The sequence below is a fragment of the Myotis nattereri genome (assembly GCF_964212035.1).
Source record: "Myotis nattereri genome assembly, chromosome: 2".
Classification (NCBI taxonomy): domain Eukaryota; kingdom Metazoa; phylum Chordata; class Mammalia; order Chiroptera; family Vespertilionidae; genus Myotis; species Myotis nattereri.
In genome coordinates this window covers 183,988,596-184,016,473 of record NC_138076.1, presented here as the reverse complement: position 1 = coordinate 184,016,473, position 27,878 = coordinate 183,988,596, and the positions used below count along the sequence as shown (strand labels likewise).

The window sequence follows — 27,878 nt, the reverse complement described above, 5'->3', positions numbered from 1 at the left end:
GCTGAAATTGCTCCAGCAATTTGCAAGAAAAGTGTAGAGAGCCAGAATGGTCCAGAATTGGGAACTTGTCAGCTGCTATGGCAAGAAGACAGACTTTAGACTTGCCCAGCCAGACCACACACTCAGATAATTCCTTGAAATAAGTGTGTGTGTGTGTGTGTGTGTGTGTGTAGACATAGATACAGACGACATAGACATAGACATGTATCCTAGTGGTTTGGTTTCTCTGGTAGGACTCTGGCTGATACAGACGTTATGTAGCTTACTCAATGGTACACTGCCAGTAAGTGGTAGAGCTACTATTCTGACCTGGGTGGTCTGAGCCTTAAACCAGTGCTCTTAACCCACCATCCCACACTGCCCCTCCTGTAAGTAAATTCCAGTCAAACTGAATATTCAAGACTTGGCCCTGTGGGGAAAAACAAACAAAGCATACATGAATGAAGACAAATACAGTATAAAGGAGCTCATTGTTCATAGAGATGCGCAGAGTAAAGAGAATAGCACTAGTCCCTATAGGAGAGATTTCGAATTTTGTTAGGGAATAAAAATGAAGAATGTGTATTTGCTTAGAATAAGAGGAAAATAACAGTCCATGTGGAGTGTATGACGTACTCAGAAGCCCAAAGCAAATGATGTAGAATTTGGCTATGGCAAGCTTCCAAAACGAACAGAGAGCATGAAATCTCTATTCGTTATCGATTACTGCTTAACAAACTGAGGTCTGAGATCAACTCCTATATCTGGGAGTTATGCTGGCTGTCCGGGGTTGGTGGCCTCTTTTTATGGTCTCTTCAGATGGCCCATTTGAGCATCTTCAAAACATGGTGCCTTTGATTCCAAGGCTGAATATTGAGAGAAAGAGTGGGGGTGTGGGAGGGGGTAGGAACGGACTATATCACCTTTTTATAATGTATTTTTAAAAGTTGTCTTCTCTGCTTTCTTTATTCCTTTGATTCTATTTCTAATTTCAAGTGGAAAAGAAATACTTCACTTCTTGGTAGGGAAAGGCAATGTTCTGAAGAGCATGTGGAACTGGAAATATTATAGTGTCCATGTTGGGAAATAAAACCTGCCACACAATAACTCATGGCAGACTAGTCCCATGATGAGCCAGAAACATACCTTTTATTAAACTTGGTGGGAGAGTGAGGACGGTGTCTCACCCTCCTGTTTATTTATAGTCCCTCCATTGAACATTCTTCAAACAGTGATCTGGCTTTTACACCAAACCATTGACTTTCACACCTCACCATCAGAGAAAAGCCAAATGCACAGAAGTACTTTCTGTTGGTGTTTTGCCATATCACCTGTGAAGAGGGGAACGCTCACGCTGAGCAAGGGAGCACAGCCCCTGTGGTCAATACCCCGCTCCCTCAGAGGCTGGAACTGGAGCCAGGATGAAGCAGGTAAGGTTGTTTCCATTCGACCTAGAAAGTGACTTCCCCTCATGGGAGAAGCACAAACAAAATCTGAACACACAGGTTAGTTATTCTTCCTGTTGACGGCACACCAGCCTGGGTTTTCTAATCTCATTCAGTGGTGTGTGAGAGAATATGCGATCACACCACCTGCATACAAGTGAGACTTAAGGACATCACAGACTTTCCAATCTAAGGATGTGTGAAACTTTGCCCTAGTTTGAAGATGTCAGTGAGTCACCAGGTGTCCCTAAACACGGCTTCTTTACCTTACACTAACTGAATCTTGGCTGACTGAGGCACTCCGTTACCTTGCTTTCAGAAGGATGGTGCTAAAATTCTCACTTTCAGACTAAGTGGAGCCACTGACTTTTTTATCTTTTCTGACAGCAATAAACACACCTTTCCCACCTAATTTTGTACCAATTAATTTTTTCAAGGCCTCCAACAGGCCACATCGATTGACTCGTTTATTTTATCAATTACTTCTACCAACTGCTAATGTCCTAATAATCTAATATCAAGAATATGGGAACCCTAGCCTAGCCAGTTTGACTCAGTGGATAAAGCGTCAGACTGTGGACCAAAATGGTCCTGGGTTCGATTCCAGTCAAAGGCATGTACCTAAGTAGCAGGCTCCTCCCCGACCCAGGCCCTGGTCAGGGCATGTGCAGGAGGCAACCAATCGATGTATGTCTCTCACATCAATATTTCTCTAGTCTCTCCCTCTCTCTTCCACTTTCTCTAAAAATCAATGGAAAGATATCCTCGGATGAGTATTAAAAAAAGAAAGAATATGGGAGTCCTAGCTGATTTGACTCAGCAGATAGAGCATTGGCCCAAGGACTGAAGGGTCCCAGGCTCTTGTCCAGGTCACGTACCTCTATTGCAGGCTCGATCCCACGCCCCCATCAGGGCTAGTGCAGGAGGCAACCAACTGATGTGTCTGTCTCACATCAATGTTTTCCTCTCTCTCTCTCTCCCTTCCCGTCCACTCTCTCTAAAAGTCAATAGAAAAATATCCTCGGGTGAGGATTAATTTTTTAAAAAAAGAGGAATATGGGAGTTTTTAAAAAACTAATAGAATCTGGTGGAAAGTTTCTGGAAAGAAGATAGAAATCAGAAAAAAGTAAAGGTACTTTGAAAACTATAAAGCATCTCTATTTAAATAATAACATACATATATGTGCCTATAAACATATTTTACATATATAAAACTTTTTCATTTTTTTGTAGAGTTGTATAAATATTTATTAAATACTTATTTTGCGAGGGACCTTTGGTAGTTGAAGCAGAGGAAGCAGGAAGTATGGGAGGAGAGTGGCAGGAGCTGATGTCAGAGAGAGTGTCGGGACAATTCTTATAGAATGTTGCAGGATTTTAACTGCACCCTAAGTATGATGAGACGTCAGAGCAGAGTGAGGGGGTTGATGGAGAGAGCTTGACTGGAGCAGCTCTGTGCTCTAGATGTCACTATTACAATTGTACCCATTTTTTTGTTGTTATTTAACTTTTTGCTATATTTGTTCTGTATATGATAACATTTTAGGATTTCCCAGGGTTTTGAACATTTATATTTGAGACTAGTTTTAACCATCTTTCCCTAAAACCTGTAGCAAAGGATGAACTTAATGGACAGGAGATTGGTCTGGATGACCTAACAGCTTCCTCCAGGCATATAATTCCATCCATTATCCTTTGGGAAACTTCCTTGGGTGGGAAGCAGGGCACCTGGCAAAAGCATCCCGTCCGATCCTCGCTAAGTGTTGCCTGTAACTGGTAAGTGGTGTCTTTCATGTCTCAGGAGACACATCTCCCATCACCTCCATTTCAGGCCTAATTTACACAGAATCATAAGCAATAAAAACACATTTTAACAGTTTACTCTGAACACAAATCTTTTAATTTTTTTATTTTTAAAATGTATTTTTATTAATTTCAGAGAGAAAGGGAGAGGAAGAGGGAGAGCGAGAGGGAGAAAGGAGAAGGGAGAAGGGAGAAGGGAGAAGGGAGAAGGGAGAAGGGAGAAGGGAGAAAGAGAGAGAATCAACCCTACAACTGAGTTATGTGCCCTTGACTAGAATCAAACCCAGGACCTTTTAGTCCTCAGACCAATGTTCTATCCACTGAGCCAAACCGACCAGGGCAGAACATAAATCTTGTATCCATCTTCCATTTTACTTGTTTATCATGCATCTAAGAGTGAGTTGTGTCAAATCCTTTGTTAGTCAAATTTCCCTAATGTGTTATTTTTCTTATATTTTAAGCTTTACCAAAAAATGTTCAGTACCTTTACTATTAAAAAACAACAGTTGACCAGGAGTGAAAGATTGTTCCAAATGCTCCTAATATAAAATAGCATACATGTGGCTGAAAATGTGACAGGTGATTAGTTTTCCATAATATAAGATTCTGGAACTATGACAGGTAATTAGTTTTCCATAATGTAGGGTTCTCATTTATAATGAATAATAAATATATCTGGAAGAGCACGGCCATTAGTCTGAACCTCTGGGCTTTGCTGTTTCAAAGGAGAAAATATATTCTCTCTATAATTGCATGGCATTGTCAGTGGCTGCAAAAATGCCAATACTAGTTACTATCTTTGATTATCACATTAACAAAAAAGTGGCAGCGTACTTAGCAATTTTTAGTAAATGTAATGCATGCATAATTGGTAGAATATGGTGGTCGTTAAATCTTGAAATGAACTGCTTTCTGATTCTTCTTTGACTCTGACCTAGAAGTAGAAATTTAAATTACGCTGGGGAGAGAAGATTCCCACCCCAGTGTGAAACATTAGCATCATGCCTAGTATCCAAAGGAGTCTGTGAGGGAAGTTTAAGACAAGCTTCTCTCCCTGTCACGTAACCAAATGGGATGATTCCTGAGGCATCACACTATGATAACTTACTTGATCCATGATGGGTATAAAAAAGGGATGTGATGATTTTAGCTAATGGACTCCATTGTTCTTCCTCAGTTCTCTGGGGAAATATCTCATAACTGAAGGAAAGAAACAGGCAGGGAGCTATTAATTATACTTTAGTCAGATACTTTCAGTAATAGAAGAAACAGTAGAAACCAATCCCAATTTTTCTTATTCTAGTTCAGTCTTTTCACTGATGTGTGGGAAAACATGGTCTCCAAGGTCAGACCTCTTGAGACACAGTGAGATGTATAACAAGTTTCAGGCCATAGAGATTAACTGGTGTAGGTAGCCACCTTGGGCAGGGCCTTTAGCCATCTTTAGCTGAATGGTGTGCACTGACACTCGACATCTGGTGGATTATGGGTGTGCTCCCCAAATTCGTAGGCATTGACTTCAGGCTGATAAAAAAACAATTCTGTGTGTACAAAGTGGAAATTCAGACACACCTAGAGATACAGGACCCTGAGAGCTGTGTATAGACAGGTCTTAACTTGCCAACTAAGAATATTTAACTTCTGCCCACAGACTCCCCTGCAGCCAGGCCAGATGTTGGCTAGAGAGGCCACCGTGGCTTCAAACAGGGGCCTGGCCTTGGCCTGGTGCCTCCAAATACTTTCTAACTTGAGAAAAGAGTCCAGAGGTGATCCCTTCCCTACACCCTGGGAACTGAGTCATCTAGCATAATGTAAAGCCAAGCATACATTCCTTCCTGTTTGTAAATCCCCTCATTGATTAGTTTTTCTCTCTCTAATGGCAGTGCTGTGTGGGATGTATACTAATCCGAGACAACCCAGGAGAGAGAGATGGGGCCAGCCGTGTGACAAAAATCCCTGCACGTCACATAACTTACACCTTCTGCGCTGAGCTCCTGCACCTCTCTCCAATGATCTGAAAGGACGCTGGGTGGGATTCTCAATGTTTGACTTGGAACCCTGGACCCGTGAAGAGCAGATTGGACAGATTATTTTGTAATAGTTCTCTAAAAGTATATTGCCTGGCGTTTATACAACTTCAGCCACTTACAAAACACCTGCGATGGTTTTCTTTTCGCAAAAAAGGATTTTAGAGGGCACTAGTTTTCCAAATGAGAAAAATAAAGCTCGAGGAGTAAAATGGCTTGCCTAAGGACACAGAGTTGACAACAGCCATTTATTTAAGCATTCAAAAATCATTTATTTATCGAGTCCCTACAACCCTATTTTTGTGACTTTAAGATGTGTAATTTTCACATTTTGACATCTCTGAAATCAGGGTGAGCCTTAGAATTGCTGTTGGCCAGACACTGACGGCCCATGCACATCAAAACCTGCAGAGAAGATGTCACTATCTGGTGTGTGTGTGGCAGGAGGGGGGCGGGGGGCGTGGAGGAATCTCAAAGACAAAATCGGAGCAATCTTTTAAGCAATATTGCTTCACCAACACTCTTGATGGGACAGACAATGACACTGTGGAAAATGGTGTTTATTGGCAACTTTTCACTGAAAATTGATATTGAAGAGTTGGACTCGGAGTGAAAGTTGTTTCGGAAATTGCTTAACCATTTTATTTTGCTTATATTCTCATTTTTAGAATGCACAGTAAGATAAATGATAAATCCATGTTGTTTCGAAAGGAATCTAAAAGAGCTCTTCCATAAATAAAAAGTCTAAAGTGACAAGAAGGCAATGTCCCATAGCTTAAATGGTGGCATTTACTTTTTTTTATATGTACATACATTGATGGTGTATCCTACAATTGATGTCATCTTGGATTCCATGTGATATGGTACATTCCTGGCTCTCTTCTAAATACTGGATATTCAGCAATGAAAAAAGATGGATAAAGTCTCTAAAGCTTAAATTCTAGGAGCGTAATCAAAAGAAACAAACAAAATATCAAGTAGTGAGTGATAAGAGCTGTGTAGGGAATTAGAATTAGGTAAGGTGGTAGTGAGGACTGAGTGGCTTCATTAAATGATCAGGTTTCTCTCTTCCTGGAGGTGACTCTAAGCTGAAGAAGTAATATTGCTAGATGGGTGCAAGAGCCAAGACTAGAGTAGTCTCCTGAATACCAGCTCTGGCCAACACATCTCCGCAGCCTGGTGATAGCATTATTGTGCCAAAAGTCTACTCACAGTTCTTCATTTCACACTGGTGGCATAATTTTTATTTCAAAGTGAATGTGGACTTTAGAGCAAACTACTCCTTTATCTGGTCATTTTAAGAGGAAACACAACTACCTTAGATAGGTGGTATTTTATGCAATAAAACACATTCAACTTTTGATGCAATAAGTGACATTGGGAGGATAAATCTTGAAAAGCCTGTGAAATGCAAGCAGAAGCAGGAGGAGGAGGAGAAGGAAGGAGGAGAGAAAGAAGGAAAGAAGACAAGGTCAACATTCTTACTCATCAAAACCTTTGCCAAAGCTTTACATAATTAGAGAAAACCACTATCAGAACTGAAGGTATCAATTCTGAGTTTGAGTAAAGGGATATTTGACCTAACTGGCTTTTTTATTGTTTTCCTGATTGATTGTTGTTTATATAGCAAGTATACAAAACCAGGGTGTTTATAAAAGAACTAGAAGCCCAGTGTGTGAAATTGTGCGGCCCCACCCACCTGCATGCACCCCACCCACCGTCCCTCCCCACTTGCAGCCCAGCCCACCCATGCATGCCTCGCCACACTCACAGCCCCGCCCACCCACACCAGTCTTTTTTTAAAAAATATATTTTATTGATTTTTTAAAGAGAGGAAGGGAGAGGGATAGAGAGTTAGAAACATCGATGAGAGAGAAACATCGACCAGCTGCCTCCTGCACACTCCCTACTGGGGATGTGCCCAAAACCAAGGTACATGTCCTTGACCGGAATCGAACCTGGGACCTCTATCCACTGAGCCAAACTGGTTAGGGTGCAGTCTTTGGTTGTTATGGCATTAGGGCCACAGGCCTTTTATAATATAGACTAGTGGCCGGGTGCACCAATTTTGTGCACTGGGAGGGTGGGGGGGTCCCCCAGCCTGGCCTGTGCTCTGTCACAGTGCGGGAGCCTCGCAATCCATCACCCCAAAGAGACAGGCCTCTGCAAGCCTCATGTCCCTGGGGCCGGCGCCAGGAGCAGGGACGCGAGCCTCGCGCAAGTCCTCACCCACCTGCTCCTGCTGTGCATGCAGCCTCCTGATTGGTCGTTGCACGTGAGGGTGTCACAACCATTTGCATATTAGCTCTTTATTATTATGATTATCTAAAAGGTTCTTGGCCAGTGACCTATTTTAAGGTACCAGGTTGAGATTCCAAAAACAAGCCTGTGAAAGAAGTAATGACGTTCAGAAACATCCTAAAATGTTGGAATCAAAGAATAATGAAATGTTAATAAAAAAGACATACAAGGTAACTCCTGAAATAGATTAAAACTTATGATACTAAAGTGGTAATAAGCTTTTAGGGACACATAAACACTAAGAGGAATTAACTGGTTTTTAGCTTAAACAGATTTATACTTAAAAGCTTATCTTGGACCCTAACCAATAGCATTTTGAGTTTTTTAAGGAAGAAATAAAAGCATTTATTCATTTTACCTGTAATAAATATTTACTGTGCCCTTATAATGTACAATCACTGTGCTGGTGGTGACAGAACACTTCTTAACATGCCCAGATCAGCTGAAGCAATATAAAAGCAATGTAAACAGGTTATTAATAGTTTAAGAACTTGCCCTGACTGGTTTGGCTCAGTGGATAGAGCGTCGGCCTGCGGACTGAAGGGTCCCGGGTTCGATTCTGGTCAAGGGCATGTACCTTGGTTGCAGGCACATCCCCAGTAGGGAGTGTGCAGGAGGCAGCTGATCGATGTTTCTCTCTCATCGATGTTTCTAACTCTCTATCCCTTTCCCTTACTCTCTGTAAAAAAATCAATAAAATATATATTTTTTAAAAAATAGTTTAAGAACTAAAATTTGAGGGTAAAGTAATACCTAGTCCATGCTATTCAGTATTAGAGAAAATTGCTCCCTAGTTCGGACCATTAAGTAGCAATCCCTTACTTAGGCTCATGCCTCTGGAACATGAGAAGAGATATGAAAGGCCTTTCTGGAAAATGCCTAAGAGGACAAACAACAATCAGTCTGCTAAACCCAGCAGCTTCCCACATCCTTCCACCCATTATGAAATAATGCTTCAGCTTTCATCTCCTCTTTTTATAATGGTGTACTTAAAAGAATGTTGTATAATTTTCAAATATTTAGGGATTTTCCAGGTATAAATATATGCATATATATGTAGTGGTGAGTCAAGAATTATACCATCACCTAGAGCAGTGGTTCTCAACCTTCCTAATGCCGCGACCCTTTAATACAGTCCCTCATGTTGTGGTGACCCCAACCATAAAATTATTTTTGTTGCTACTTCACAACTGTAATTTTGCTACTGTTATGAATTGTAATGTAAATATCGAATATGCAGGATATATTTTCATTGTTACAAATTGAACATAATTAAAGCATCGTGATTAATCACAAAAACAATGTGTAATTATATATGTGTTTTCTGATGGTCTTAGGCGACCCCTGTGAAAGGGTCATTTGACCCCCAAAGGGGTCGCGACCCACAGGTTGAGAACCGCTGACCTAGCGCTTCTTTGAAATACCCACAGATAACATCATATTTAATACTGAAAGGCTGACTGAATGCCTTCCCCTTGAGATCTGGAACAAAGCTAGGATGTCCACTCCTACTACTCTACATTGTATTTAATAGTTCAATATGGTAATCATTAATAAAGCCAATTTAGTAAGGAAAAATAAGTCGTTCAGATTGTAAAGGAAGAAATAAAACCATAATTATGCACAATCATGACAATAAATGTCTACATAAAACCCCTCCCAAATCACCAAAGGAAACGGATTGGAATCAATATGTGGCTACAGGAAACAAGATCGATGTGAAAAATCAGTTGTATTTGTATACACTAAAAATTAATAACTACTGGAAATTAAAGAGTACCCATTTATAAATAGAATAAAAAAACAGGAAGTACTTAGTATAAAGTACCCCCCCCCCAAAAAAAGTTTTCAATATTTGTATACTGAAAACTACAAAATAAAGTTAATCAAACAAGCCATAAATAGAGAAGCATATTCATGGATTGGAAGAGTCAATATTAAGCTGTGAACTAAGCTGTAGAACTGTTTCTCTCCATAGGTATAAAACTAAGTGTTTGGGATATTCAGGGAACCCACCCCAATGTTACATTGCCATTTATTGGGAAGAGCTGGGATCATATGTATTTCTATGTTCTGTAAAGGATTTGACTTACTGGTTCTCAATAAAATTTTATTAGGACTAAAAATAAATAAATAAATAAAAGTTAAGCTGTGAATGCTCCCTAAATTTATCTACAGATTCAACACAACCTCAATTTTAAAAAGTATATATGCCAGCAGTTTTTCATATAAAAATTAATAAGCTATTCTAAAATTTATATGAAAAAACTAGAATTTTATTTTCATCACAATTCAATTGACAGTTACGTTGAGTACTAAGACCTGAACTTGCCAGGCTTCGTTGGATGGAATAGGCAGGGAGAAAATCAGTCTACCTGCTAAAAAATCCTGAAAACCTGTGTGAGTCATGGTCAGTGTGGGGTCATAACTGCTGAAGACCAGCATTTTCTGTTCTACTGTGTGGAACCCATTCCAACAGCGACACCATGTGGCAATGGGAAGCAAATGCAATAGGTTCCCGTATTGTCACAGCTTGGGTGTGAAAGCTAAATTTAACTTCTGGGGACTGCATTGAGCCCCTAGAGTTAATGGACAATTCTAAGTGTAGGTAACCTCAAAGGAAGGAGATTCTGGATTTCTGCTAAATTAGTCGCATGGGTATTGAAAAAATTAATTGAAAAAATAAAAGAAATAAGACTGTACTTGTATCCCAAGTTTATGGAAACATTTCATATTCAATGACACCATAAATAGCATAACTATATTGTAACTTGATATATCTCGAGTTTAAATTTATAAGAATTTTATATAATGTCCTTCTTTGTATCTTACTATAGCTTTTGTTTTAAAGTATATTTTGTCAGATATAAGCATTGCTATCTCTGCTTTTTTTCATTTCCATTTGCATGAAATATTTTTTCCATCCCTTTACTTTTTTTTTTTAATCCTCATCCGGGGATATGTTTATAGTGATCAGTCGCCTCCCACACATGCCCCAACTGGGGTCAAACCTTCAACATAAGTATGTGCCTTGGCCAAGCCACCCAGCCAGAGACATCCCTTTCAGTTTCTTTAATCTTTCATTCTGAGGTGGGTCTCTTATAGAGAGTATATATATATAGATAGTCTTGTTTTCTTATCCATTCAGCAACGCTATGTCTTTCAATTGGAGCATTTAAGCCATTTAAATCTAAAGTGATTATTGATAGGTAGGTATTTATTGCCATGTTATTCTTTATAACTATGTTCTATTTTCTGCTCCTTTTTGTCCTTCTCCTCCACTTCCTCCTCTCCTCCTCCTCCTCCTCCTCCTTTTCCTCTTCCTTCTCCTCCTTCTTTAAGAAGAACTTTAACATTTTTTATAATACTGGTTTTGTGGAATGAACTCCTTTCGCTTTTTATTGTCTGGAAAGGTCTTTATTTCTCCTTCAATATTAAATGATAGCTTTGCTGGGTAAAGTAGTCTTGGTTGTAGGTTCTTGCTTTTCATCACTTTGAATATTTCTTGCCACTCCCTTCTGGCCTGAAATGTTTCTATTGAGAAATCAGCTGACAGTTTTATGGGAGCTCCCTTGTAGGTAATTAACTGTCTTTCTCTTGCAGCTTTAAGATTCTCTCTTTGTCTTTAACCTTTGCCATTTTAATTATGTGTCTTGGTATGGACCTTATTGGATACATCTTGTTTGGGACTCTCTGCACCTCCTGAATTTGCATGTCTTTTTTCTTCACCAGGTTAAGTAAGTGTTTAGCCATTATTTTTTCTATTAGGTTCTTGATCCCTTGCTCCCTCTCTTCTCTTTCTGGTACCCCTGCAATGCAGATATTGTTACGCTTCATGTTGTCCCACATATCCCTTAAACTATCCTCATTTCTTTTCTTTATTTTTGCTTCTCTGATTGGGTTTCTCCTGCAACCTTGTCTTCCAAATTACTGATTTGATCCTTTGCTTCTTCCGACCTACTGTTTATTCCTTCTAGTGTATTCAATTCAGAGATTGTATTCTTCATTTCTGACTTGCTCTTTTTTATGGTTTCTATGTCCTTTTCCATGCTATTGAAATTCTCACTAAGTTTCTTCAGCATTCTTATAAGCATATTTTTGAACTCTGTATCTGGTAAATTGCTTGCCTCCATTTCATTTAGCTCCTTTTTACTTATTTTTTTAATGAGATTTATTTTTTTTCATTTGGGGCATGTTTCTTTGTCTCCCCATTTTGGCTGCCTCTTTGTGTTTGTTTCTATGTATTAGGCAGATCTCCCAGTCTTGGTAGGGTGGCCTTATGTAGTAGGTGTCGTATGGAACCCAGTGGCACAGTCTCCTTGATTACCTGAGCTGGGTGCTTCAGGAATGTCCCTTATGTGGTGTATGTGACACCTCCTACTATAACTGAGTCTTGATTGCTATTGGCCCGTTTGTGTGTGGGATTGACCCTCGGGCTAGTTGATGGTGAGAGTTGACCCTGACCACATATACAAGCTGCTGTGTAGGTGCTGACCACATGAAGTGAAATTTGCCTCAGCAGGGTCTGTTGCCTGTCTTTAACCTTTGCCATTTTGTGAAACTAATTGGATCCTGCTCTGATGTTATTTGAACCTGGTCACTGGGTGTGTCTCTGGTGCAAGTCAATGTCACACGTTGCCTATGACTGGCCCTGGGCAACCTGTTTGTAGCTACAAAGCAACCCAGTTTTTGGCTGCCTCTGCTGGGCCTGGATGTGTGTGGGAAGGACCAAGCAGTGCACCAAGGCTGGCTTCCACCAGCACCAAGCCCAGGGGCAGGTCAGCAAAAGGTCCCAGGCACCCAGAGATCCTCCTCTGCCTGCTGGCTGCCTTTTAGGCTCAGTCACTGAAAGAGCCACCCAATAATTCCTAACATTTCCTTTGGCCTGGTTCCTTATCCCCCGCCTTCATTCATCTTATACTTGATTTAACCTGAGGTCAATGAAGGATTTCAATAAACCTCCTGAAGCAGTGTGCAAAATTTTATGTGTTTGCTTATTTTTCTGGAGGAAAGCTCCAGAGCTTGGAACAGATTCTCAAAGTACTCTGTGAAAAGATCCCACCCTGGAAAAAAAAAGAAAAAAACTACAACAGTGTTTGTAAATAGTTGCTTTCACACAACATACATTTTCTTATTTCCCCATTTTTATGCATCTTGTTCTGTGAGACTGGCTGGTGTAGTGGAATGAGTATATATAGGCTTTGGATCTCCCGCAGTATCTGACTTAAACTAAAACTGGCTAATTAGTGATGAAATTTATCTAATAAGAAATAATGAAGAGTAGCAAATTTGATGCGGAGCCACTGAGAGTAAGTGAAAGTTACAAGCACAAGATCCCATTTACATGGTAGAGGAGATAGACTGACTAACAAAGGACACAAGGGAACTCTTGAGGAGATGGAAATGTTACCTTGGTTACATGACCGAGTCTATTTGTCAAAACTCCTTGATGCAAAAAAAAAAGAAAAGAAAGAAAAAAAAATAACTTTTGCATGAGAAAATTAAGAAGAATTTAAGTAAATTCCAAAAAAAACCTCCTTGATGCATACACTTAAAATAGATTAATTTTATTGAGAACCAAGATGGCGGCATAGGTTAACGCCGGATTTGCTGCTTTGAACAATTACTTCAAAAGTGAAACCAAAAAACGGAAGGGACATCACCCAGAACCACAGGAACGCTGGCTGAGTGGAAGTCCTACAACTAGGAGGAAAGAGAAACGCATACGGACACTCAGAGGAGGCGCAGTGCTGAAGTCAAATTCTGAGGTGCGGAGTGCGCGGAGCGGGCTGGCGGCAGAGGGCGCGGTTGGCGTTTTCAATCGGGAGGGAGTTGCAGACTCTGAGCTCCAGATACAGGCAAGTCCTTAGGGACCCAGACTCAAACGGGAGAAGCAAGACTGTCTGGCTTTGGTCAGAGCGAGTGCAGCTTTCTCTCCAAGGTTTGCAGCCATTGCTGGGACTCAGAGAGGCAGAGCCCCTGGGGACAGGACTGAGAGCCGCCATAACTGCTCTCTCCGGCCCACCCTATTGATCCTGTGCGACCCGCCCCGCCCAAGCCCTGCACAGAGGCATTTGCCGGATAGCCTCAGGCAAACGCCAGATTAGCACCTCCCTAGAGGACAGAAGTTCTCTCACTTCTGACACAGCTGATTCTCACAGCCACTTGGCCTGGAGGTCAAACCCTCCCTGGAATTAGCTACAACAATCAAGGTTTAGCTATAAGATTGCACACAAAGACCACTAGGGGGTGCACCAAGGAAGCATAACAAAATGCGGAGACAAAGAAGCAGGACAAAATTGTCAATGGAAGATATAGAGTTCAGAACCACACTTTTAAGGTCTCTCAAGAACTGTTTAGAAGCCGCCAATAAACTTAAGGAGATCTACAAGAAAACTAATGAGACCCTCGATCTTATATTGGGGAACCAACTAGAAATTAAGCATACACGGACTGAAATAACGAATATTATACAGACTCCCGACAGCAGACCAGAGGAGCGCAAGAATCAAGTCAATGATATGAAATGCGAGGAAGCAAAAAACACCCAACCGGAAAAGCAAAATGAAAAAAGAATCCAAAAATGCAAGGATAGTGTAAGGAGCCTCTGGGACAGCTTCAGGCGTACCAACATCAGAATTATAGGGGTGCCAGAAGATGAGAGAGAGCAAGATATTGAAAACCTATTTGAAGAAATAATGACAGAAAACTTCCCCCACCTGGTGAAAGAAATGGACTTACAGGTCCAAGAAGCGCGGAGAACCCCAAACAAAAGGAATCCAAAGAGGACCACACCAAGACACATCATCATTAAAATGCCAAGAGCAAAAGATAAAGAGAGAATCTTAAAAACAGCAAGAGAAAGAAACTCAGTTACCTACAAGGGAATACCCATACGACTGTCAGCTGATTTCTCAACAGAAACTTTGCAGGCCAGAAGGGAGTGGCAAGAAATATTCAAAGTGATGAATACCAAGAACCTACAACCAAGATTACTTTATCCAGCAAAGCTATCATTCAGAATTGAAGGTCAGATAAAGAGCTTCACAGATAAGGAAAAGCTAAAGGAGTTCATCACCACCAAACCAGGATTATATGAAATGCTGAAAGGTATCCTTTAAGAAGAGGAAGAGGAAGAAAAAGGTAAAGATACAAATTATGAACAACAAATATGCATCTATCAACAAGTGAATCTAAGAATCAAGTGAATAAATAATCTGATGATCAGAATGAACTGTTGATTATAATAGAATCAGGGACATAGAAAGGGAATGGACTGACTATTCTTGGGGGGGAAAGGGGTGTGGGAGATGCAGGAAGAGACTGGACAAAAATCGTGCACCTATGGATGAGGACAGTGGGTGGGGAGTGAGGGTGGAGGGTGGGGCGGGAACTGGGAGGAGGGGAGTTATGGGGGGGAAAAAAAGAGGAACAAATGTAATAATCTGAACAATAAAGATTTAATAAAAAAATATAAATAAATAAAATAGATTAATTTTATTGAATAAACATTATACCTCATTAGCAAATTTTTTATATGCAAGAATACATGCTAGATTATTAACATTGGATTGGGAGGCATATAATGGGTAAGGAGAAACAGGTAAAAAAGTAAAACTATTTAAAAATGTATGATCCCATTTATGCATTTATAAAATAATTATGGCCCTAGCAGGTTTTGCTCAGTGGATAGAGCATCGGCCTGTGGACTGAAGGGTCCCAGGTACAATTCCGGTCAAGGGCACATACCTCGGTTGCAGGCTCCCTGCCCTGGTTGGGACCATGCAGGAGGCAACCAATCAATGTGTCTCTCTCACTTAGGTGTTTCTCTCTGTCTCTCCCTCTCTCTTTAAAAATCAATGGAAAACAAGTCCTTGAGTGAGGATTAAGAAAAAATGTAAAAAAAAGTATAAAATAATTACGTATATGCATAAAAAAATCTTGCCAGATATCCAATACTGCAATCCAATACTTGTATCATTGGCATGTTCAAATTCAGGGGCAGATCAGGAGATGAAAGCCAGATGGTCATGGATTATGAAAGAACAGGAGGTGAAGGAAGTAGGATAGCGAGTGTAGAAAACAAAGTATTGAGATTGTGTAGTTTACCTTTGGAGCAGCAATGAAGAAGGAATGAGATGAGGTACACTGTAAATACTGTAAGCTGCCTTGTATTCCCAGTGCATCTGCTTTAAATGATCATGTCTCTCTCGAGAATCCACACAAAAGGAAACAACAGCAGCTCCTGAGACACAGGTAACAGTAGCTTTTCTGGAAGGAGCCAATCTTTGTGTGAGCTGATTGTAAACCCTGAGTGGTTAAGGAAACTCCGGCTTTCCTAGAAATCAGCCTGGGCCTCTGCTGAGTATACAATTGTTCGTACCAAAATGGAGATAATGCCACCCAGCTAGTTTTATATTTTAAGAATTAGAATAATGTGTATGTACAGGATATGACACAAAGCAGGTACTCAATTAGTGGCAGTTCTTATTATTCCCCTGCCTAGAAAGGGCTCTTAAACATACAATCATAAAGTAGTTGGGTGGGTGAATAAACAGTCAATTTCAGTGAGTTGCCTATTTTTCCAGACTGAGCTTAATTATTATTATTTCCTTTGGGAAGCTACCTAGCTACCCTTATCCCAAACATTTTCTCACTTAATAGTGTAGGTATCAGAGTCAGGTTGCTGGTGCTTGAATCTTGGCTCCACTACTTATTGTGTCTTGGATGTATCACATAAACTCTCAGCTGCCTCAACTATAAAATGGGGCTTGCCAATAGTATCTACCTCATCAGGTTTCTGTAAAGGCTTACCACAAAAATATATTTATTAGATTGCCTGGCATGTAGTAAGCATTCAATAAACATTAGCAATCATTACAGGGCTATAAACCACATTTTATAAATTATTTTCTTGTGTAGTTCATGAAAATAAGCTTCATGAGAGCAGTAACTTAGGTGTGTGTTTTTTCACTGTCTAAAACTATCCCCTGGGATCTGTAGGCCTTCATAAATAGTTGTTGAATGAATACCTACCTACCAAAGACACAGAGTGCCACAATAATATATATATATATATATATATGTGTGTGTGTGTGTGTGTGTGTGTGTGTGTGTGTGTGTGTATATTTTGTGTGTGTGTGTGTGTGTGTGTGTATTTTTTTTTTCCCAAAAATTAAGAACAGGGCTTTGTATAGAGTAGATGAACAACAGATTTTATTGACTGAAGGAATGAATGAAGATGATCAAATGTCAAGTGACTCCAGACTACTAACAGTAGTGTATCCAGGAGGCAAAAAAGAGATTTAAGGAATATTCCAGTATCTTTATAAACATTTTATTTAAAAATAAAAATTATAAACAAAATACAGAAAAATATTGACACCTGTGATAACAAGAAAATGACTCCTAATCTTTAGGGCAGTTTGTTATCCTGGAAGAGCAAAATCATGAGTTTTATAAAGAAATTTGATTGTGCAAAGGAAGAGTGTACTTTTTAAGGTTCATTTAAAACAGGTATTTGGCATTGACAGAAAAAGTATCCCTACGTATACATTCAACATTTTGCAGCATATTTATATTCAAGTTACATTTCCAAATTCTATGCCAAATACAGTCTAATTCACCATCAAAAGTCCCTAAGATATTACTAAAATTCTATTTGGTAGAAGTGCATTATTATTTTATTAGAAAATAATTTTATGTTCCTATTAGATCAATTATATTTTAACTATTTCAACAAAATTCACTGACCTTTTTTTCCCTGGTGAAGCCAAACCTCTTCTAGACAAATTAAGCACCAACTGAAATGGGACACTTATAAAGTTAAATAGTAATTTATTTTCCTCCCTCCTCAGAGATATCATTAAAACTTTCAATAAAAGGACACAGGCACTGATATTCTGTCTTCTTTCCCAGTAGCTAAGACATATGTATACAAGCAGTGGAATTGGAACTTCTTTTTAAAAGATGGCCGAAGCACTGCTCCCCTTCAGTTGTGATCAAATTCCTCATCAAAATAAAATGCATTAAGAAACCCACATCATTTTCTGAAAACTTTTCTCCATTTTCCCACACATCCCTCAAATCAGACCATTTCTTCATTAACCATTTGTGAATCTGTTGCTTAACTTTCTGAAGTTACACTAGGGCAGCTATCTTAGTTTCCTGATGATCTTCCCATTTCATTTTGTAAATTATGATTTTACTAAAATCAACAAAAATTACAAATATCATCCACCTACAGTTCTCTGAGAAATTTAACTTACTTAAGGGTCAAGATTCCATGGGGCCTGTCTATCTAGGCTTGGCAAACAAAATGTCAAGGTTAGAAAATTCCCATGCTTCCAAGAGATTCTAGACAAATCAAATCTACTCATAATGTATCAATTCTTTTTGAATTATCTCAGATCAAGTTCAACTTTTTAAGAAGTCTAGGAAGATAATGACAAAATGATGGAGACAGATAAATGTCACGTAGCTGAACTCTTTCTTTCTAATTTACTTCAGGTTGTAACGTCTCCTCCAGGACACGACGACTGACAGTTGGCAGTAGGTGGCTGAGATGATACTACTTCTAATTCAGATTCACGGACAAAAACCACTGCATCACCACTTACATTTATAAGACACTGTGCCTATAAGAACAACGGGACATGTTCAGTCACAAATTCAACAACGTGCTAATACTCGTCTGTTACTTTAGGGGCACCACATTCATTAGAGAAAAGATAGACAACCCACTAGAAAAATGAGCAAAGAAGGCAATTCATAAGAAAGTAAACTCAAAGAAACATTCATTATAGTTGTTTAATTTTTAAAGGACTCTAACAATTTTGAGTTATCTTAACAAAATGATAAAAGAAATTTATTCTAAAATTTAACCTAAGCAGTACACTTTAGCCCCCATTAACAGAATTACCTTACTTATTTAAAAATGAAACAAAGCAGTGCGTTGAGCATCTGCCCCCTGGTGGTCAGTGTGCACCAAAGTGACCAGTCGTTCTTGTCGTTCTACCTTAACGGTCGCTTAGGCTTTTATTATATAGATTCTTTAGAACATGTTCTAAGCATCGAGAATCAAAGAGCTTTATAAAGAGCAAATCTCTTTTACAGGGGAGGGTGGCAGGTGGAAAGGCCATGGAGGACATTCCCAGCTTCCCGGTCAGAGGTCTTTAACTACCTCTTACCTGGTTCTTATTTGGATTCTCCATGAAGACACACTGCTTCATGATGTAGGAGACAACAGCATTCCCTCCTAATGCAGCAACATGAGCTCTCACCATTGCAAACACCTCAGCGACAAAAGCATGAAGAAAACCACTAACTCCTCCTTCCTACATAATAAAGCACAGGAAAATCAAATTATGTACTTGTATAAATAAATGTATATAAAATGTCAAAGAAGATATATTAAAACATCGTCAATGATCTTAATATAATGGATTATTTTAATGTCCTTCATGAGGACTTGTTGAATGAATGAACAAACCTTTACTGAACACATATCTATGATAGGGATTACTCTCCTTATTTTAAAGATGATGAAGCTCAAAGAATTTGTAATGTGCCCATGACAAGCTATGATCACATGACTAGTAAATAAATGGCAGAGCAAGAATTGTTCCTCCATCTTCAACATCTCCCTCTATCAAATCGTTCTCATCCTCCTTCAAATAAATTAATGATAAATATAAACAATAAAACCTCCCCGCTATCCATATCTCCCCTTCTGAACCATGTTCTATTCATGTTTACCTTTTATCAATTTCTCAAAAGTGTCAAGCACTTTCTCTGCCTCAGGTCTTTACATATGCTGCTCCTAAAGGTCCTAAGGATCGTTACCCAATTTTCTACCAGGATAACTCGTATCTAGTTCTTTAGGTCCTGGCCGAAATGGAATTTCCTCAGAGATACCCTCCATAAATCTAAAGTGAGTTCCCCTGTTATATTTTCTAATGGCCTCTATTATATTTCTTTATATTACTTACTAACACATAAGTATTTGTTTAATATCCACCATGCTCCAGTTTCACTAGACTGTAAATTCCATCAGGGGCCCCATCTGTTTTGTTCATAAGTCTTATGATAATACTACTGTATGAAATTTGGTAAGTCTAACCTAGAATCAACCCAGACAGGTTATTGGGGGAATGGGGGGGGGGGGGAGAGAAGATGTGTTACTTTTGGCAAAAAAAAAAAAAAATTGAAACTTGTTTGGTTTTGTCACTAATATCTTCAATCATAGAAAATTCACAAAAATAATGAAATAACATCCATAAAATTACCTCACGTAGAGAAGTGGTTTCCCGAATGAAAAACATGTTAATTATCCCAAGATATTTCGTTATTTTTGCTCCAGGAATGAAAGAAAGAGGTGTCATTTTAACAACCCCAACTGTAGAATTTGCACAAGGTGGAGCAGAACGATTCCGGAAATTTCCTTCATTCATTGGACTTGCTTTTTCAACTGTCACGGCTAAAAATTGGAGAAAGAAGAGAAAGCACCAGGATCAGATGCCAGTTACTCAATTACACCCCCAAGGTTTCCGAGTAAGTGGTGACAACATTCAGCTGTCTGTGAGGCTAAGCCATGTCATGAAAGTCAAGAAATTATCATGCACTGCATGCAATTTAAAGAGAAAGAGAAAGAAACACATAAGAGAAAATGCTGAAATGGAATTCTTTTGGAAGAAAAATGGCATTCCTGCAAAAGAAAATGTTGATGCGGTGTAGCTATACATACAATGATCGTTATAAAGTGAAGAAAAAGAAAAAGCGGCAGAGCAATTAAAAATTATCTGCTGTGGGAACAAATTATTACAAAGAGTGTGAAAGTTGTTATATTTCCCAGTTTTTTTTCCCAACTTTTTCAGATGACTTCATCATTGTCAACTTGTAGATAAACCTTGTTAACTAGTTGTAAAAGGTTTATTTTCCAAACCATTTTGATCAAACTCATAATTTTAAAAACTTAGAAATGACCTTGGCTATCTAAAAGTTGATTGTTATAAAATATAAATAATAATAGCTATCACTTATCAAATAACTATTATAAACCAGGCACATATATACATCTAATCCTTACAACAACCCAGCAACCTAGGTTTTATCCCCATTTTCAACATGAGGAAACTGAGGCTCAGAGAAGTTAAATAACTTTCCCAAGGTCACACAGCTATTAAAATGGCACTTCTAAGATTCAAAACCAGATCAACAGGCTCCATATCCTGTGATCTTTCCTCTAAAAGATAGTTCTTTCCCTATTAATGTACTATACACTCTGACATTCAAATACATTTACCTCAGAATCTACCAAAACACATGGAGTATAGATAAAGAGCATATGATGATCTTGATTCTAACAGTGAGATAAGAGTTTACTTTCTCTCTAAAAATACCTCATTCTTTCAGCCCTCTGGATATCACACTTGGTAAACTGACACATGCCATAGGCTAGATCAGTGGTTCTCAACCTTTCTAATGCCGCGACCCTTTAATACAGTTCCTCATGTTGTGGTGACCCCCAATTTCATTGTTACAAATTGAACATAAAGCATAGTGATTAATCACAAAAACAATATGTAATTATATATGTGTTTTCCGATGGTCTTAGGCGACCCCTGTGAAAGGGTCGTTTGACCCCCAAAGGGGTTGCGACCCACAGGTTGAGAACCACTGGGCTAGATCGTACCTTGGGTCCTGGAATAGTATCTCTTCAATAAGAGAGCTGATAATTTCCTTCCACTAGAAGAATATAATATCTATTTATATACTTTTAAGAATACCTTCACAAAAAGTGCAATTAAAAAAAAATTCTACAGTTAAAATCAACAAATCTAAAGGCCCTTCAATAACTTCTGTTAAATGACCATTAGTCTGCAGCTTTCACACTCCAACACATGATTGATTCGCAATGTTATTACTGGGTGGAAAAGTCTAGCCTTCACCACTGGGAAATCAGGGATATGCTTCTCAGATCATAATGTGGTAGAAACATCCGCCTACTTGTCTTAATTGATCCGCGCCTTATGGTCTGAGCTTTCAGTTTAATGAGCTCTATCCAGCTGCTGCATCTGTCTGCAAAGGAACTGTAATCAACTGACGTTGCTGGAAACACAGACAGAAAACAAAAGAAAAAATATGTATGACGTCTCTTACTCGTCATAACACTCCTTCCGATGACGTAATTTAACTGTAATACAGAAAAAGAATGGTCCCTTTCAAGTCAGATAAGAGAGACAGTAAAGAGTCAAGCTTTAGACACTGATTTGTCCAAAACCAATTTCTCAGTTAGCTGGCTGAGCATTTTTGGTGATGTCATAGTTGTCTCTTAGGGAAAACGGAAGTGGGGTTTAACAGAAATATCAGGACCACATACCACGTTTTAACTAACTTTCTCCCCATTCTTTTTACTTTACAATGTTTTAGCTGTTTATACTTTAGGACTTTAATTTGCAATCCAAACTTTGTGAATAACTGCCTTCTATGTCTACTTTAAAATCAAAACAAAAAATAATGAGTCAAATATTGAAGAATAGATGAAAAAAATCACTCGTTGATTCATCTTTTATTAAAATACCTTCTTTCTACCAAGAGTAACAGGAAAGCCAAAGGATCGCTTCTGTCCATATTCTCTTTTCCATGTATGATTTTTGGCAACAAAGCTGCTGATAACATAGGGTAGGGTGGCAGGTGTGAACCTATCAAGTTCTCCTTCTAAAAGAATAACTTTTACTACTACTGAGCAAAAAAATATATATATATTAAAAAGCTAAACTTTTATTTTTAGAAACTGGAAAACTATGAAAATGCTTTAAATTTTTAAAATATTAGTTTTATTAATGTTTTTGAGACACATTCTAACTACAAGAAAGCCACATTTTGGTGTCTGAATTCCACTGTCCAGTGCATTTTTCCAATGTCTGTATGTTTATGCACCACCACACTAGAATTTCACACCTTGGTGACTATTTGATTAGACGAACTCACCTCTCTGTGCAGCTGGTATACCTGAGTTAGAACTTGCACTCTCCAGGTGTTCTAATAAGACAATATGAACAACATTAGCTTGGATGCTAAGTATAAATCAGTTTCTCTTCTTTGCTGTTTGTAAGTACTCTCTATAAGCCAGAAGAATAGGAGGAACTCTTTATGGCTTCATTGTAAAAGCAAACCAAATAGAAGTATTTAGATTTCTAATGCAATTTCTATTGACATATGAAAACTACCTCAGTTAATAAATACCATGCCAAAGAAGACTACTTGTTAGTATAACACAAAAAAGAGTTTCAGAAACTTCATAGGCATGAGAAAATAAACACAGTAACAAATAGGATGAAAGCAGAATGTAAGAAAACTGAGCAGAGAAAAGGGTCAATGAATTGGGAAGAAAATCTGAAATGAAATATGGAAGGGAAACATTTGTGTGGGGAAGAGCTAGTAAGATTAAAAATTACAGACAAGGCAATGACCGATGTCTCACAGACAAAACACAAGCTCCTTACTAGCCATAACCCTCACCATCACCACCAACCCCTTCATTCGAGGACATCACTGTCAGCAACTTCCTCTGGTGGTATCAAGACTTTGTGGAACGAAAAAGTGACTGTTCTCCATAGAAATAACCAGGAATCCCAATCACTTCCTTTCCAGTACCTCATAAAAATAGCATTCAGAATTTTCTCTGATATTTTATATTTTTTATAGATTTTTAAGGTATTGTACAAATTTAAACAGTACTTTAAAAATCATCTATTTCTACTGTTCAGGATCTATCCACACTCGCACATTTGAATTTTTGTTTCAAAGAATTTTATAATTGAAGGAATAGTGTTGTCAAGTAGAAATAACCCATAAGAAATACTGAGAATTATTTGGGTCAGCCAGTTGTTTTTTTTAATTTATAAACTAATATTTTTTGTCTCTGCCTAATGGGTTAATCTTTTGGTACTATTCTTAAGTTAATAAAATTTATATTTTCCAAAAGTAAGATTTGTACAGAATGTTTCTGATAATTGGGTGTAATGGAAGTATCTCCCATGCCGCCCTCCTCCCCCATTTTTATAGGTCAAGTGGCCACCAGCTAATACGGAGAGTGTACAATGGTTGACATTCCTCTTACAATAGAGAGCTGATAAATAAACAGGGTCACTAGGTGGGGTCCACAAAACGCCTGTGAGGGTGCTATGCTGTGGACATGCCCTGATAATCATGGCCTCAGACTGGAGATCCAGACAGGGAGAGTCCTCTGGATTCCGGATCCCGAGGGAACTGGAAGCCCAGGAGGAGACGGAATCTACAGGAAGGCGGCCAGACAGAGCTGACATCTTGAAGTCGATTAGATCTCTAGGGACAGCTCAGCACAGCAAGACCCAGTGCTGGGACAGCCAGAGACCTACCCCAGGCTTCCATGTCCCAGGAGGGTCCCAGGGTTCTCATATGCCCTTGCTGAGCACAGAATTATAGAAAATTAGGAACTCTGTGAAAGTTTTTAAAATGTAGGAAAGCTAAAAAAAAAAAAAATGTGAAAATCACTAAAGTGAAATTATCTTCTGTACCTCAATATTATCTGAGTAATATGGGATTCCTCAGTAGCAACTATATATGTTTAAAGGCAAATGTCCACAAAAAGAGCTTAAATGTAAAAAGTGTCTGTTCCCTCCCAGCCAGTGTGGCTCAGCAGTTGAGCATCTATCCCAGGAACCAAGAGGTCATGGTTTGATTCTCAGTCAGGGCATATGCCCAGGTTGCAGGCTCAATCCCCTGTACAGGTATGCAGGAGGCAAGCAGTCGATGGAGTTGCTCTCTCTCTATGTTTCTATCTATCCTTCTCCCGTCCTCTCTCTCTAAAAATCAATAAAAAGACATTTTAAAAAAAAGAACTTCATCTTAAAAAGAAAAAAAGTTATCTGTTCCCATCTCTAACTATAGCCAGTGGAAAAAAACCACAAAGGTATACAATGATGTGTATATTTGTGTTTTTAAAAAAGAAAAATATATTTGCAAAGACAGATAATAAGCTATTAAGAGTAGTTGCCCCGCCTGGCCGGTGTGGCTCACTGGCTGAGCATCGACCCATGAACCACAGGTCACAGATCAATTCCCAGTTAGGGCACATGCCCAGGTTTCTGAGCTCAATCCCCAGAAGGGGGCATGCAGGAGGCAGCCAGTCCATAATGTTTCTATCATCGATGTTTCTATTCCTCTTTCCCTCTCCCTTCCTCTCTCTGAAATCAATAAAAACATATTTAAAGAGTAGTAGTTGCCTCTTGGGAAGGGAAATGAAGGGAGATGAATGCTTTATTGGACTATATGATTTTTTGGTAGGATTTGAATTTCCACCATGTGCATTTACTACTTTTTCCATCAAATTTTACAAAGGATAGGGAAGAGGGAAAATATTTATTCCTGGCCCTCAAATATGAATGTGTTTGAATTAAAATCTGAAAAAAAAAATCAGTTTTAAAATTGGAGACATTCTTCAGGGAAAGGGCAAGTGAAAAGATTTATCTCACTTAAGAAAAGCAGGTTCATCTGTTAATATGCTAGCTATGACCTTAATTTTTTCTCTCTGAGAAAAAGCCCAAGGTGAGCTGGTTCTGACAGCACCTTGGACTGGTTTGACTACTTCAAATATCTCATGACCTTGGGCTCTCCGTCACACTGCTCCTTCTGATTACAATTTGCCTTCCCAGGCAACAGGCTTTTCAGAAGAGAAGGTACTACATATATAAGCTGTCAAGCTCATTGACAAACTAGTAATTTTGGTTAAAAAGAAATTAAAAGTACATACGTAATCTCTATGCCAATAGTACAAAAAAAACAAAGCAAACAACAACAACAAAAAACAACACTTCATATATAGGGAAAGAAATCTTATTTAAGTCATTCGGGCTTTGTTGAGGACCAATGCTTAGCGTGGGCCATTTGTGTATCTACGGGAAAGAGTTTGAGACAAACACTTATGTTAGGTCCCCATTCTAGCTGTAAAGAGAGTCTCAATCAAGCCACATGGCAGCCTACTTCTCTTACAATTTCCTTTCCCACTGAATACAAGAAAAAGATTATTTTGTTTTAAAAAAGCACAAGTGATAACCCTATTATCCCCAAATAAACAACACTAGAAAGTTAGCATGGCACACACACAGCACATATGGCTTTCTTATTCTCTTAGTACATTCTAGCAATATTTAACAAGCCCTAATGGTGTGGGGAGGGGGACTAACTTAAGTTAAAAGCAGTTTAGTGAAAATGAGCAAAATGATGACAAAGAAAAAAATGTGGCAAGAATTCTTTCTCCCTCAATTATACATGTTCCAATGCCTCTAAAGGCTGAGGCTTCCCTATTTCCCTAAATACTCTGTCATACCAATGACAAAGGTGTTGATTAACTATGATAAAGTTCTATACTGACCACTAACTCTTCTGACCACATACTCACTTTATATCATTAGAATTCACAGAACATCTTTGCTCTTAATAATTATATTTGAGACAAATTACTAAAACTGAAAAAATTCCTGCAAATTATGAAAAAGTCCTCTGGCAGATTATGCATTTCCATCAACCTATAATGCACTGATTAGCTAAGTCATATAACTATAAAATCTGGATTAATATCCAAGTTAGATAATGGATGTATATGAACATTCAGCATAAACTTTGTCCATAATTATATTCAAATACTGGTGAATTGGTAATCAAATGGCCATATTACAGTGGGGCCTTGACTTACAAGTTTAATTCGTTCCGTGACGGAGCTCGTAACTCAAATTACTCGTATGTCAAGTCTTAAAGTGAACGAGTGAGACACGTGATGCTGGGCTGATGTTGTGGCGTTCACTGTGACGTTCGCTGCGCCAACTAGCGGTGGGGTATCTGAAGCTGGCTCATAACCCGAATTTTAACTCGCAACTCAAAGCAAAAAATCGGCCGAGAGACAGCTTGTATCTCAAAAAACTCGTTAGGACACTCGTAAGTCAAGGACCCACTGTATAGTTAAAAATTAAGGCATAGAAAAAGATAGACCTTCAATTTGGACAGTCCATAAGGGAAAAAATTTTTTCAATTATAAAGGTAATATATACACTAGAGGACAAAGACAAGCAGCTTCTCTATCTGGGTCGTTAAAGCTTCCAGCTAAAGGTGTACAACATCCTAAACCACTTGTGCTTTTCCTTCAGTCACCTATTGTTTCCTGCCTCCATTACCAGGTACCCACTCCTCCTCTCCATCCTTTATATTGTCTCTTCCAAATAATCCGTTTTCCATCAGTAACTCAATTCAATTTTTCTTGGCTTTTTTTTTTTTTTTTACTACCTACTCCAGATTTTACTCTCCTCAAGCTACCTTAAAGAAGCTAAAATTCCTTAACCCTACTTCTCCGTCAATTCTTTTCTTCCTTCCTTCCCATTTTGTGGGTAAGTTTTCCACACACTCTCCTCTCTTTAGTTTCTATCTTCCTCTCATTCTCTTTTCCCTCGGTATCTCTCCCTTTCAAAATCTCCCGTGGATTGTTGTGGTCATCAATAACATGGAGAACTTTCTATTGTTGATACCATTTGGTCATTGTGACAAAATATATTTTAAAGAGAGAGAGAGAAAAACAGGCATGCAATGAGTTGTTAATATATAAAGGGATTTTAGTTAGTATAATGAATTATATAGACTTGTAAGAATTCAGTACAGTTAGTTGGCAGAAAAAAAATGAAAGCTAACTTTAAAGGTTTCATAGATTTATATTTCTAATAGCTAGTTTAAAATAATGTGAGGGAAGTCATTAAATTTAAAAAATTAAGATATCTTTTAAAATCAAATTTGATTTAACAAAAAGAAAAACTAACTCTTATAAGCCTACAATAAAAGTAAAGATAAAAAAAACTTCTGATGTGGATACCTAATTATGGAGTATAACGTATTAAAGGAATAAGCCAACTTGTTTTCTTTTATATTGAAACCCAGATTTTGGCCTAAGCTTGTCACATTAGTCAGCAGCTGCTTGATGAAAAGAGTAATCTTGGCAGCATATAGCTTATGCCACTGGGCATGAGGAAATCACGCCGGCATAAAGCAAAATGAAAGCAGAAACAAGGTGGGTATAAAAACTTCTCTATGCTACGCGGGAGACTGGGGTTTGTTTCCCTGACAGGGAGCCAAAAAACAACAACAACAACAACAAAAACTTCTCTATACAGTTTTATCCAACAGTATATAAAAACTAGGATTGACTTCATCAAACCTTTAAAGTCTTAACACTCTCAAAGTTTTAATGAAAATAACTATCCTATTATAGATTAGATTTTTAAATTATTTGAAATTTATT

The 27,878-nt window shown here is 38.5% G+C and overlaps 1 protein-coding gene across 5 annotated transcripts in view; it reads right to left on the bottom strand.

Moving 5' to 3' along the window:
• Positions 1 to 16,876: 16,876 nt before the first annotated feature.
• Positions 16,877 to 27,878, bottom strand: part of C2CD5 (C2 calcium dependent domain containing 5) — a gene marked incomplete at its 5' end in the record, with an annotated part of 95,122 nt that continues 84,120 nt past the window's right edge. For 3 of the 5 annotated variants that reach the window (XM_081083326.1, XM_081083325.1, XM_081083327.1), the window contains 4 exons: positions 16,877 to 18,192; positions 18,745 to 18,891; positions 19,843 to 20,033; positions 21,563 to 21,664. In XM_081083326.1, coding sequence (XP_080939452.1) covers positions 18,061 to 18,192; positions 18,745 to 18,891; positions 19,843 to 20,033; positions 21,563 to 21,664 — 572 coding nt within the window. In that variant the 3' untranslated portion in view covers positions 16,877 to 18,060. The remainder of the gene's footprint in view (positions 18,193 to 18,744; positions 18,892 to 19,842; positions 20,034 to 21,562; positions 21,665 to 27,878) is intronic. The other 2 variants (XM_081083329.1, XM_081083328.1) reach the window with 1 other exon arrangement.